Source organism: Cetorhinus maximus, chromosome 21 (genome assembly GCF_964194155.1).
Source record: "Cetorhinus maximus chromosome 21, sCetMax3.hap1.1, whole genome shotgun sequence".
Taxonomy (NCBI): domain Eukaryota; kingdom Metazoa; phylum Chordata; class Chondrichthyes; order Lamniformes; family Cetorhinidae; genus Cetorhinus; species Cetorhinus maximus.
The window spans coordinates 67034919-67048654 of NC_135899.1; the positions used below are offsets into that span (position 1 = coordinate 67034919).

Genomic DNA, 13736 nt, shown 5'->3' on the forward strand with positions numbered 1-13736 from the left:
CTGGCAGAAAACAGTATGCATAAATGGATCCGTGTCTGATTGGCAGGAGGTGGTGAATTGAGTCCCACAGGGGTCTGTGCTGGGGCCTCAACTTTTTACAATTTACATCAATGACCTAGATGATGAGAGGAGCGAAGGCATGGTAGCTAAATTTGCAGATGACACAAAGATAGGTAGGAAAGTATGTTGTGAAGAGGACATAAAGGAGGTTGCAGATAGATATAGATAGGTTGAGTGAGTGGGCTTAATTTTGGTTGATGGAGAGTATAAATGTAGGAAAATGTGAAGTTGTTCACTTTAGCAGCAAGGGTGAAAAAAAAACAGTATTACTTAAACAAAGAACGACTGCAGAATTCCGAGGTGCAGAGGGAACTGGGTGTTCTAGTGTATGAGTCACAAAAAGTTAGTATGCTGGTGCAGCAAGTAATCAAGATGTCCAATTGAATGCTATCCTTTATTATGAGAGGAATTGAACATAAAAGTAAGGATATTATGCTTCACCTGTACAGGGCATTGTCAAGACCACATCTTGAATACTATGTGCAGTTTTGGTCTCCTAATTTAAGGATGTTAGAGGCAGTTCAGAGGAGGTTAACTATGTTAACTCTTTCACTCCTTTGATTAGGTGAAGCAAATTAACTATTTAGAGCTGCTAATCAACGGGTTAAAGATAATAGCAATCAACTACATATATGTGCAGCAGAATCTGTATAAGTGATCAGTTAAGTAGCATGGCATGCACTCCACTGGATCGGATTAGAAATTATGCAAAATATTTTGATCCCAGGTAAAATGAAGGTCTCAATTTTCCATATAATGCTGAGTTTCTCTTCAAGGAAGAATGGGAAGGGTTTACCGGTCACTCACTACAAATTGATGAATTTAGTGACAAACTCTCAGGCAAACACCACATTGACAAAAGGACCAGAAAATTACAAGGCAAAAATATTTTCCACTTTACATGTATTTTTTCAACACAATTGTTTATCTGGATGCTGAAATGTTATAAACTAAATGATAAAGGCAACCAATTTATTTATAAACTATTGCCCACAAAAATCACAGTGCAAAATACAGGCCCTGAATTTACCATTTCTGGCTTTCCCTCCCAAACTATAAAGGCTCACAATGACTTGCTGAATGCTTCAGTGCATCAAAAAGCAAGAAATAAATCCAGCAGCTCAGTAGCACATTGGATATTGCATGCTATTTAATTACTTAGAGAATTGTCAGAAGCAAAGAATCTGAAATAGAAGGATTTCACATTTAAAAGCAACTGGTTACAGTAATGGGGAGGCCAGTTGTTTCACTCAAAGGGTGAGATTAAATGGACCAAAGGATTTCTTCATGTCAATTTATTTTGTGATCGTGATTAACGCCCTCAAAAAAATTAGCATCAACCTGGATGAGCCAACACCTCTCGAGATATATGTAGATTTCCTGCTTAAAATTTAATCCTTCCTCAGTCAATCTGCTTTGACGTACAAATAAAAAGTCTTTCTTGCATAGGGACAGATCTCACAGGCAAACTTTTAAGACAATTATCTGTAACCTCACTCATTGCAATGTACTACGCATGTCATTTTGAACATATGTTGTCATCATAGTTGTACTTGTAGTTTTAAAGTAATTTATTTCCCCCGATGGAGCACCATATAATATCATATTCTGTGCTCTTGGATCTTCTCTTCCAGTTAGCTCTTTACATTGCTGAAAAGAGAGACATGTTACCGAAGCTTTTCATCTTGCACTCATCAGGACACCCAAGCAATTTATACTACAGGGGAAAAGGGTGCTAACTGGTTGGCAAGTTGACTCCAACTGGCTGAGGCATTGCCATGAAGAAAACAATGGGGAGCTCCTAAGCTCCCGGGTAATTAAAAAAAAGATGCAAGGCTTGTACATATTCCTTTTGTTTGCAGAGAACAGGTCCCTGTTATGAATGTATGCTGCTTTTGGCAAGTATAAATGAGTCACATTACAAGTTTGACCAATTAGTTTAAATTAGCTAGTTAGTGTAGCGCACTCAGTTTGTTCAGCAAGTGCTGCTCAAATCACATCTAATAGTAGATGTATTGTTTTAGGTTTTGCAATTGTAGTCTGGTTGAATACAGTCTATCCTCTGCCTATTACAAATAACCGAAGGAACACCCTGTTTGATTCATTAAGGTGAGACAAGCCGTTTCAGGTCACTACTCTGCGGTGGCTACGAAGTGGTATTTGCAATAACAGGATGCCGCCACCAGTCCAAAATGACATTCTGCCTACCACACAATTGAGTAACATAGTGCATGAATTTCAGTGCCAGTGCGATGTCAAGTGCATAGATCGTACATCCCAACGATTGGCTGATCGAATCGTTTAATAAGCTGTAAAAGCTTTTTCTCCCCCTACCCTGCCTCACATCAAATGACATGCCATTGCACTAGGTCATAACCACTTTGGTTGGATCAAAGCCATCCAAAATTAGCTTGTATCAAGAAATGAGGAACCCTCTGGCCCATTTTCTTTCCAATTACAAATCATATCTTTCCATTGCTGTCAATAGTTAATTAAGGTGTACGGATTATTTTCATTTTACCCCTGAGGATAGTAAGACCATAATAAGAAATCTCAGTTTTTACCTCCCAATTGTAATTTCACTCTTTTGATGCACCAAAACTATGCACTGATGAAGCCATACTGAGCCTTTATAGTGTTAGATGGAAACCCAAGCCATGATTGAACCAAAAAGTTGTGGTACAGCAACACAAGGACTCAAACAGAAAATATTTCATTTCCTCATGGATTATGTAATAAAACAAGTTAGCTCAGCTGGATTGAATGTTTTACAAACTCTTGTTGTACTGATCTTTTGTTTTAGCTGGATAAGATTTCCTTGTCTATCACAATGGTAGTTTACAGTTGATTGCGCAATAATACCTTGTATTTTATTGGATTTTATAATGAATATTTCAAAAGTACTCTAACAAGTCAGGAAAAAAATCCAGAATGTTTTAGCATCAATGTAATAAGCGTGGTTATAGTATTTGCAACTCACCATCAATGTTTAACATCATATTCCACATGGCAGGTCGGACAGATTGATGGAAACCAAACCAGACTTCTCTACCTCCACCCAGTGGGTGGTAGTAACCCTCTGGAGGAGAGAAGAAGGAACGACCCACTGGGGTATACCTAAGGAGAGAGTGGGGAAGGGGAGATAATAAGGTTCCAGAATTTTAAAAAAAAAAGAAACTAACCTTTAAGATTATGCCTGCTAAGACATAAGATAGTGGTGGTTCAGTCTGAAGCTTCACTGACTTGAGACATTTCACTGCAGCCTACTGTTGCTTTTTCTCAAGGGCATTTCGATGATGGCAGGAAACAAATTTGCAAAAGTTTTCTCAGGTTTATATACCATGCCTGATAAATTGAAACGAGGAGGAACCATGAATTCAATGAATGCAACAACAACTACAAGTTCAGTGGGACAAATTCACACAAGAATGGGATAGCCCATTCAGCATTGTGAACCTGTTCAACTAAATCATGGAACTAGATCTCAACTCCATATCACTTGCCTAACAAAAATCAATCTCAAATCTTATAACCTTTGTGACCCAGCATCCATAGCCTCTTGGGAGAAGGAGTTCCAGATTTCCACTAACCTTTATGTGGAAAAAGTGCTTCTTGGTTCCACTCCTAAATAACCTAAGTTTAAGATTATGTCCTCTTGTTCCAGATTAAATTTCATAAGGATTAGTGTAAAAGACTACATACCTGGAAATAAAATGATAGACATATTCAACAAATGATGTGGAAACAGCTACAGACAAATTTGAAAGAAACCTGGTAGTCTCAGTAGGCCTGGCATTCAACATGTCAATGATTGCCAAGGTTGTACGTGTATGACGTTATGCAATTTGGCACAAATAGATGCAATAAAAGCAGACCGATCAATAAAATTATTGAAGTCGAATGCTTAATGGCCTGTAGTGCTCACCTTAGCTAATGGAGACTATTAATGGCCCAGAGGCTATGGATTGGACATCTGAGAACATGGGTACAAGAACAAAGTTGTATGCCACTGCAGAAGTCTGCTCACAGCTTTGTTTTTTGATGTGTGCTCTTGCTTTGATTATTTCACATTTTCCAGCCCCAATCATCTATCACCACAGGTGTCTGGTCACTCTACATCATCATACAAAGCAATGTTTGGGGGCTTTTTTCATGAGCAGCTCTACCATGTTGCCAACTACCATTACTCCAACATTCTGAGCTTGTATTTTGCCCATCAACTCATTTCCTCCAGGTAAAAGGCATTACACTATAGGAACTCACATCAGTTCCTTATCATCTAGGTATATTATTTTTGCAGTTTTCTAACGCATCGGTCAGTCCTGTTAACTCAATTTTCACGTTACTGATCCCTAATGCCTTTTAACTGTTAACTGTTTTCAACTTCCTTTTGTCTTTCTAATACCTTTTCACTGTTTGAGAGGATTGTTGCATTTGACAGAGTATGTTTCCACTTCTTTCCAGCTATATAAAACATAGGTTACTAGCTGTTTCTTTATGGTATTGTTAATATATAGAACTCTTCCATTGTCTTCACAGTTTCAAATTCTGGTGGAAAGTATACACCTGACGTTAACCCATTTCATAATCTTAATAAACTGTAAGCCTTGCTTTGCATTTCCAGCAGTTTTTAACCATTTGCAGCTTTTTCCTCTCCTCCATCCTTCTGCCAAGGGCTGATTCTAAAATTGCTAAAACTGCAAAATATTACACACACTATTTAAAAGACACAAATAACATGCAGTTATGGGCTATCACAATGTTCCAATGGAGCATAGTTTTCTATTTTTCAGAAATGCTGTGGCTCAGATTTAATCTGAAAATAGAGTAAAAGCTCATCAGCACTTACCTCATTGAGGGAAGGTGTCTTGTTACAACGTCAAGTGCCTGTACACAATCCTCAGGAACTTCACTAAGACGTCCTGCCAAAGCTTCTAACAGCAACTGCAGACTGACAACTGAGACCCATTGTATGGAAACCTTGAAGGTCTGGTCTTTGCCTTCCCCAGGAAGGGTCACTTCCAAGTCAACCTTCAGTAAAATTCCAAAATGATTAGACACCATCTTATCCTCTTAGCAATGACTTACTGTTACATGTTACACATTACATACTTGCCAACAAGGGAAACTATCAAAAGCTTCAAAAAAAAAAAGGGCTGACAGCTCGAAAGCTCCCGACAGCTACACAACATTTTCTTTCATGTACTTGTAATACATGAGAAGGAGGAAGTCCAAATGTTGAATCACAAAATTGGTGTATTTTACAAACATGCGAACAAGGAGCAGGAGTAGGCCAATCGGCTTCTTGGGCCTGCTCCGCCATTTAATAAGATCATGGCTGGTCCGATAGTAACCTCAAATCTGCATCTCGCCTACACCAGGTAATCTATCACGCTCTTGCTTACCAAGAATCTATCCACCTCTGTCTTAAAAATATTCAAAGACTCTGCTTCCACCGCCTTTTCAGAAAGAGAGTTCCAAAGACTCACGACCCTCAGGAAAATTTTCGCCTCATCTCCATTTTAAATGGGCACCCTTCATTTTTTAAACAGTGACCCCTAGTTCTAGATTCTCCCACAAGAGGAAACAGCCTCTCCACATCCACCCGGTCAAGACCACTCAGGATCTTATATGTTTCAATCAAATCGCCTCTTACTCTTCTAAACTCCAGCAGATACAAGCCTAGCCTGTCCAACCTTTCCTCATAAGACAACCCGCCCATTCCAGGTATTAGTCTGGTAAACCTTTTCTGTACTGGTTCCAATGCATTTACACGTTTCCTTAAATAAGGTGACCAATACTATACATAGTACTCCAGATATGGTCTCACTAGTGTTCTGTATAATTGAAGGATAACCTCCTTTTGTATTCAATTCCCCTTGCAATAAATGATAGCATTCTATTAGCATTGCGAAGTACTTGCTGTATTTGCATACTAGCCATTTGCAATTCATGTACTAAGGCACCCAAATCCCTTGCACCTTAAAGCTCTGCAATCTCTAACCATTTAGATAATGTACTTCTCTTTTATTCTTCCTGCCAAAATGGACAATTTCACATTTTCCTGCAATACACCCCATCTGTGAGATCTTTACAAACACACTTAACCTATGTATATCTTTTTGTAGGCTCCTTATGTCCTCTTCGCAACTTACTTTCCTACCTATCTTTGTCAACAGCAAATTTGGCAATGTTCCCATCCATCCCTTCATCCAAGTCATTTATATAAATTGTAAAGAGTTGAGGTTCCAGCCTGATCCCCATGGCACACCACGTTACTTCTTGTCAAGCTGAAAAAGACCCATTTATACCTACTCTGATTCCTGTTAGCCAACTAGTCTTCTATCCATGCCAATACGTTACCCGCTATACCATGTGCTTTTATTTTCCACAATAAACTTTGATGTGGCACTTTATCAAATGCCTTCTGGAAATCTAAGCACAGTACATCCACTGGTTCCCCTTTGCCCACAGCATGTGACTCCTTTAAAGAACTCCAATAAGTTGGTTAAACATGATTTCCCTCTCACAAAACCATGTTGACTCTGCCCGATTAACTTGAATTTATCCAAGTGCCCTGCTTTAGCTTCTTTCATAATAGCTTCTAACATTTTCCCTGTGACAGATGTTAAACTTAACTGGCCTGTAATTTCCTGCCTTCTGTCTCTTCCCTTTTTGAATAATAGGGTTACATTTGCTATCTTCCAATCTATTGGGACCTTCCCTGAATCTAGGGAGTTTTGGAAAACTAAAACCAATGCATCAACTACCTCAGTAGCCACTTCTTTTAAGACCCTAGGATGAAATCCACCAGGACCCAGGCACTTGTCAGTCCGCAGTCCCAACAATTTATTCAGTATCACTTCTCTGGTGATTGTAATTTTCCTGAGTTTCTCCCTCCCTTCCATTTCCTGATTTAAAGCTGCTTCTGGGATGTTACTTGTATCCTTTTTGTGAGGACTGATGCAAAATACCTGTTCGATTAATCAGTCATTTCCTTGTTTTCCATCATCAATTCTCCAGGCTACTCGTTTCTTAGTATTTATACAAACTCTTACTATCTGTTTTTATATTTCTCGCTAGCTTTCTCTTGTATTCTTATTTTTCCCTCCTTATTAATCTTTTAGTCATCCTTTACTGTTCCTTATATTCTGTCCAATCTTCTGACCTTCCACCTATCTTTGCACAATTATATGCTTTTTCTTTAAGTTTGATACTGTCTTTAACATTTCTAGTTAACTGCGGATGGCGCAGCGTTCCTTGGACTTTTTCTTACTCGTTGGAATGTATCTATTCTGTGTACTCTGACATATCCCCTTAAATGTTTGCCACAGCATCTCTATTATCCTATCCCTTACCCTAATTTGCCATTCACTTTAGCCAACTTTGCTTTCATGCCCTCATAATTGTGCTTATTTAAGTTTTAAAAACAGTCTCGGGCCCACTCCTCCCTCCCTCAAACTGAATGTAAAAGTTAATTACATTATGGTCGCTGCTACTGAGGGGTGCCTTCACTATGAAATCATCAATTAATCCCATCTCATTGCACAATACCATTGTGTTTCATGTAGCCGGCTCTTTTGTTGGCTTCAGAACATGCTGTTCTACGAAGATATCCTGGAAACATTCTATGAACTCCTCATCGATCCTACCTTTGCCCATCTGACTTTTCCAGTTGAAATACAGATTAAAATCTCCCATGATTATTGCCGTACCTTTCTGACAAGCTCCCATTATTTCTTACTTTATGCTCCACCCTACCAAGTGGTCACTATTAGGGGGCCTGTGCACGACTCCCACAAATGAATTCTTGACTTTACCATTTCTCATCTCTACCCAAACCGTTTCCACATCCTCGTTTCCTGAACTTAGGTCATCCCTCCCTATTGTGCTAATACCATCATTAACTAACAGAGCCACCCCTCCACCTTTTCCTCACTTCCTGTCCTTCCTAAATGTCCTATACCCTTTAATGTTCAGGTTCCAACCCATGTCCTCCTGCAGCCATGTCTTTGTAATGGCTATTAAATCGTACTTATTTATTTCTTTGTGAATTCTCAGTTCATCTGTTTTGTTTTGAATGCTTCGTGCATTGAGATACAGAGCCTTTAGTTTTATCCTTTTATTCTTTTTATAACCTCTAGTCTCATCTGTTGATTTACTATTAGATTTGTGTACTCTACCCCTTCCTGTCAGAGTCTGTTTTTCCAATTCCTGTAATAATACCTTTCTCTTGTGCCTGGTCGCTACTTTCTGATTTACCACTTCTTCCCAAATTGGTACCCTAGCTCCCACTACTTGGTTTAAAACTCTCTACTTCCCTAGTTATGCGGTTCGCAAGAACACTTGGCCCAGTTCAGGTGTAGACCATCCCAACAGTACAGATCCCACTTTCCCTAGTATTGGTGCCAGTGCCCCACGAACCAGAACCCACTTTTCCCACACCAGGCTTTGAGCTACGCATTCATCTCCCTAACCTGATTTGTCCTGTCAATTTGCACATGGCTCAGGTAAGGTAGCGGGACAGGTAGATAAGGTGGTTAAGAAGGCATATGGGATACTTGCCTTTATTAGTCGAGGCATAGAATGGAAGAGCAGGGAGGTTAGGCTGGAACTGTATAAAACGCTGGTTAGGCCACAGCTAGAGTATTGCGTGCAGTTCTGGAATCCGCATTATAGGAAGGATGTGATTACACTAGAGAGTGTGCAGAGGAGATTTACCAGGATGTTGCCTGGGCTGGAGAGTTTGAGTTATGAGGAGAGATTGAATAGACTGGGTTATTTTCCCTGGAGCAGAGGAGATTGAGGGGGGATATGATTGAGGTGTACAAAATTATGAGGGGCATAGATAGGGTAGACAGGAGGGAACTTTTCCCCTTGGTGGAGGGATCAATAACTAGGGGGCATAGATTTAAGGTAAGGCACAGGAGGTTTGGAGGGGATGTGAGGAAGAGGTTTTTCACCCAGAGGGTGGTGGGAATCTGGAACTCACTGCCTGGAAGGGTGATAGAGGCAGAAACCCTCATAACATTTAAGTAGTATTTGGATGTGCACTTGCAATGCCATGGCATACAAGGCTAGTGCTGGAAAACGGGATTAGAATTAGGTACTTGTTTGACTGGTGCAGACTCGATGGGCCCAAGGGCCTTTTTCTGTGCTGTAGACCTTGATGACTCTATGTAACGATCCAGAGATTATGACCTTTGAGGTTCTGCTTCTTAATTTTACAAAGATGAATCTCTTAACATTTATACTTGATACTTTGAGGTCAAAATCAAGGGACACCAGCATTTTCAACAGACCAAACATCACAATCAAAAGTTTCTTTAACACCCAACACTCCTACATTTAGCTCTCCACACCTGCAAAGGCAATCCATTCCCACCTGAACCTGGTACACAAGACACTGTACTTCATCTAATTTTCCTACCCCTTTCTCTTATCATTTGTATGCTTCCTGCCCAAGGGCAGGTGCTTGGCTCGTTGTCTGCTGGTGCTTTATCCTGAGCAGTTTTCTTGGCATTTTTTGTCAGTGGTGGTTTTCCATAGTCTTTCACGCTCAGGGGTAGGGCAAGGAGGCAGATTTCAAGTCTACCTCAGCCAGAACAGGAAAGGAACATGCACTGTTGGGTTATTCTGAATTGCATGATAGCCATCTAGCCAACTGAGCTAACTGACCCCTCCCTCCACCATCCTCACCACCATTTCCTCTTCTCTCTCAGTTTAGGCAATGATACTTTCCACTTCATCTAATTTGGGACTCTTCTCCACTTCCAGCCCAGCTAAGCAGATATTCTTTCATTCTACCAGTTCAGAAACACTGGTCCCTCCTTTCCCTCCGAGGTCATGCTGAAACCGATCAGTCCACTGCTTCTTCCTGTCAAAACATCACAGTGAGATTTTTTTCCTCCTCTTTCCTACTAAAAGAACTACTCCCACCCATTTTCCCATTATCCCTTCATCGTTGCTGCTCAAATGACGATGATTTTAAAAAAATTCTTTCACAGGGTGTGGACATCACTGGCTAGGCCAGCATTAATTGCTCATCCCTAAATGCCTTCAAGGTAATGGTGGTGAGGCACCTTTTTAGCGCTCTGTAGGCCATCTAGTGTAGGTACACCCACAGTGCTATGAGGAAGGGAGTTCCAGAATTTTGACCCAGCGACTGTGAAGGAACGGCGATATATAGTTTCAAGTCAGGATGGCGTACGGCTTGGAGGGGAACTTGCAGGCGGTGATGTTCCCATACACCTGCTGCCCTTGCCCTTTGAGGTGGTAAAGGTCACAGGTTTGGAAGGTGCTGTCAAAGGAGCTTTGGTGAGTTGCTGCAGTGCTTATTGTCGATGGTACAGACTGCTGCCACTGTGTGTCAGTGCTGGAGGGAGTGAATGTTTAAGTTGGTGGATGGGGTGCCAATCAAGCAGGCTGCTTTGATCTGGATGGTGTCAAAACTTTGTGTTGTTGTTGGAGCTGCACTCATCCAGGCAAGTGCAGAATATTCGAATGCACTCCAGACTTGAGCCTTGTAGATGGTGTACAGGCTTTGGGGAGTCAGGTGAGTTACTCGATTAGGAGCTTATAAATTTAAAAACCTCACAAAACAAAGTACCTCAATCATGTTCAAAGGTTGCAAGACCAGTTTTGATCGAAAACTTATACTCACCCTCTCTCGCCCAATTGGTAATGGATTTGCAGTGTACATATTCCTTTTCCCATCATAACCTGGTTGCCGATCTCCAAAAATTTGCATTTTGAAGTGTCGGACCATGGTGTCAACCACTTCTCTAAGAACAGAATAACATTCACAATAAAGATTTGAAGTTTGAACATCTGAATATACAGATTTTGGACCTCTTATTGTTAAATTGTAGAGATATTACTTCCTCAATTTCGTAAAATTGTCTGGATTTGTCTCGACAAAGACAGGAATAAAAGAAGTGTAGTTTGAAAAACAAACTGGCCTCAAAAAAGATGACTTGCTTGCAAGTAAATGCCTCCCAGTGAAAACTGTGTGCCAATGAAAAACTTGCTAACGTACCCACACCACCCATCAAAAAAAAACCCAGCAATGATCAACTTACAAAGGCAATTCTCCATAGGCTATGCTCATTTTGTACAAAAGCAATCCCCACCTTAAACAAAAAAGGATATTAAGGCTTTCTGATCAAAGTTGTATTTAAAAAGCAACTGCTCGCAAGAAGATGAAGACACAGCTTAGGGGTTGTTTATTGATATGCTGTTTTCAGCTAAGAAAAAACCCTGCTAACAAATCATCCGCCTAATGCAAGATGTATTTATTGTACTCCCTACACTCCTGTAATTTGTCAGTGGGGATCCATACAAGGATGAAGTATCGACTTTTCTCACTAGGCTCTAAATAGGGAGTGCTTTTCAAAACTCCAGTTACTAAAAAGGTTTTAAAAATCCTATAAAGAATATTAGATTCTTGTAATACTAATTAACTGGCAGCTGAGGACAAGGACTTCTACTGGTCCCATGTCTTTCTCTCACCTGTTAACCCTGCGGGGTCGTTTCTCAGGTTTAATGTCCACTTCATAATGGTAAACATCAATTTTAGGGATTTGAACCTGAAAGTGATTGGCTAGCAGACGAATAGGCTTCCCTACGGTGCCAAGACCTGGCCTGCGAGGTGGCTGAAACAAGTTGGTTGTTGCAGGAGGACCTGCAAGAAAAAAGTAATAAGTTTAAATTGGAATATCTCTGAAACGTCTCAAATTTAAACAAAGTATTTACAAATTTCCAAGAGCTGCATGAGGGTATTTCAATTTTCAGTAAATATCTAAAAATATAGAAACAAAATTCTCCCTCTTTTTGAAAGGAAATATTTCTCCCTGCTTCAAATTCCCCAGCATCATGCATTATACTCGAAAGAGTGAGAAAATGCACTCTAATTTTTCTGCTATTTAGTATCACAGGAATAGTCTGCAAAAACAGATTTAGGAGAGTTAAAAAGCAAAAAAGAAAACTTAAAGTACTAAGTGGTCATGGTAGGCATCAAAAGTCATAATAGTTATCAAAATAAGATGAATTCCTACAGTGGTACGGTTCATTTAATGTCTCAACAGTAGACCAGTAAACCAGCATTTCTGGTATACAAAGCAGTAGCTCATCATAATCAAGGTTTCATAACTGATGGTTCTTACTTGCGCACAAGGAGCAGACCTTCTGACAATCATACTATTGGGCTTCTCTTGTCAACTTAATCCTAAACTAAAAGCTGAAGAATGGATTTTTTTTCCACTCCCCCTCCCTTCCGCCAATGTCAGGTTCTAAAATTTCCAAACATTAAACAGCACATCCAGGTTATTCCTTGGAGGAGCCAAGAGAGAAAGTTAGCAGGGTTACAGACAGCTGGGCATCAGAGTTAAACCAGGCACAAAACAATTCATGTATGAGCATCCTTCAGCAGGTTCAATGTACTGCGATCATGACGTGCGGCCTTTGCTGAGTTTTGCCTTCAGAACATGGCAGACAACCATAGAATCCACTGGGACAAACCAAGCCATTAAACAGGGATGAAATCAGGAACTTTGGTAATCTGATTCAGTATGATTCGTGTAACATTTTAACCATCAGTGAAATACAAGATTTTAAGAGAGAGAGATGACTGCGTTTTCAGACAAGTGGAATAATTTTGGATCCATAAAGCAATATTTTACTAGATTACAAAGCCACTTAGTTTATTATTTACCACTGCTACCACTCAAATATTACTGGGCTGATGATCCTGAGGCTTAGATTAAAAGGTCCGGAAACAGGAGTTCAAATCCCTCCATAGCAGGTGCAGAAATTTAAATTTGACTGATTAAAAAATCTGGAATGTAAAGCGAGTGTCAGTGATGATGATGAAACTACAAGATTGTTATAACAAACCCACCTAGTTCACTAATGTCCTTCAGGGAAGGAAATCTGCCATTCTTATCCAGTCTGGCCTACACGTGGCTCCAGATCTACAGCCATGTGGTTGACTTGTAACTGCCCTCTGAAATGAACCAGGAAACCACTCAGTTGTATCAAGCCACCATAGTCAAAAGGCCTCATCTGCAATACTGCGTCCAGTTCTGGGTGCCATACTTGAAGGAGGATGTGAAGGCATTGTAGAGTATACAGAGAAGATTCACAAGAATTATTCCAGGGATAAAGGACTGTAGCTATGTGGATAGATTGGAGAGGTTGGGGCCATTTTCCTTGGAGAAAAGAAGGCTGAGAGGAGACTTGATTAGAGGTATTCAAGATCTTGAGGGGTATCGTCAAGGTAAATAGTGAGAAACTATTCCTACTCAAGAAAACATCAAGAACTAAAGGGTACAGATTCAAAATAATTGCCAAAAGGAGTACTAGTGATGAGAAAAAATTTTTCACCCAGAGGGTGGTTGGAGTCTGGAATGAACTTCCTGAGAGGGTGGTGAAGGTAGGTTCAGTCGAGGTATTCAAAAGGGAATTGGTTTGCTATCTGAAAAGCATGTGTAAGGTTATGGGGATAAGGCAGGGGAGTGGAACTAGACAGAATACTCTTTCAGAGAGCCAGTGCAGACTCAATGGGCCAAATGGCCTCCTTTTGCGCTGTAAAGATACTGTGATTCTCTGAAAACCGGATGGACCACCCAGCATAGAGGTACGCATTGGAAATGACAAAAGCCCACCCTGACCAGTCG

The 13736-nt window shown here is 40.3% G+C and overlaps 1 protein-coding gene across 4 annotated transcripts in view; it reads right to left on the bottom strand.

The window, feature by feature from the left end:
* Positions 1–13736, bottom strand: part of ago4 (argonaute RISC component 4) — a 69850-nt gene that overhangs the window by 39866 nt on the left and 16248 nt on the right. For 3 of the 4 annotated variants that reach the window (XM_078567060.1, XM_078567058.1, XM_078567061.1), the window contains exons 2-5: positions 11572–11743; positions 10724–10844; positions 4910–5091; positions 3041–3177 (exon numbers count right to left, since the gene is read on the bottom strand). In XM_078567060.1, the coding sequence (XP_078423186.1) occupies positions 3041–3177; positions 4910–5091; positions 10724–10844; positions 11572–11743 (612 nt within the window). The remainder of the gene's footprint in view (positions 1–3040; positions 3178–4909; positions 5092–10723; positions 10845–11571; positions 11744–13736) is intronic. The other variant, XM_078567062.1, reaches the window with a different exon arrangement.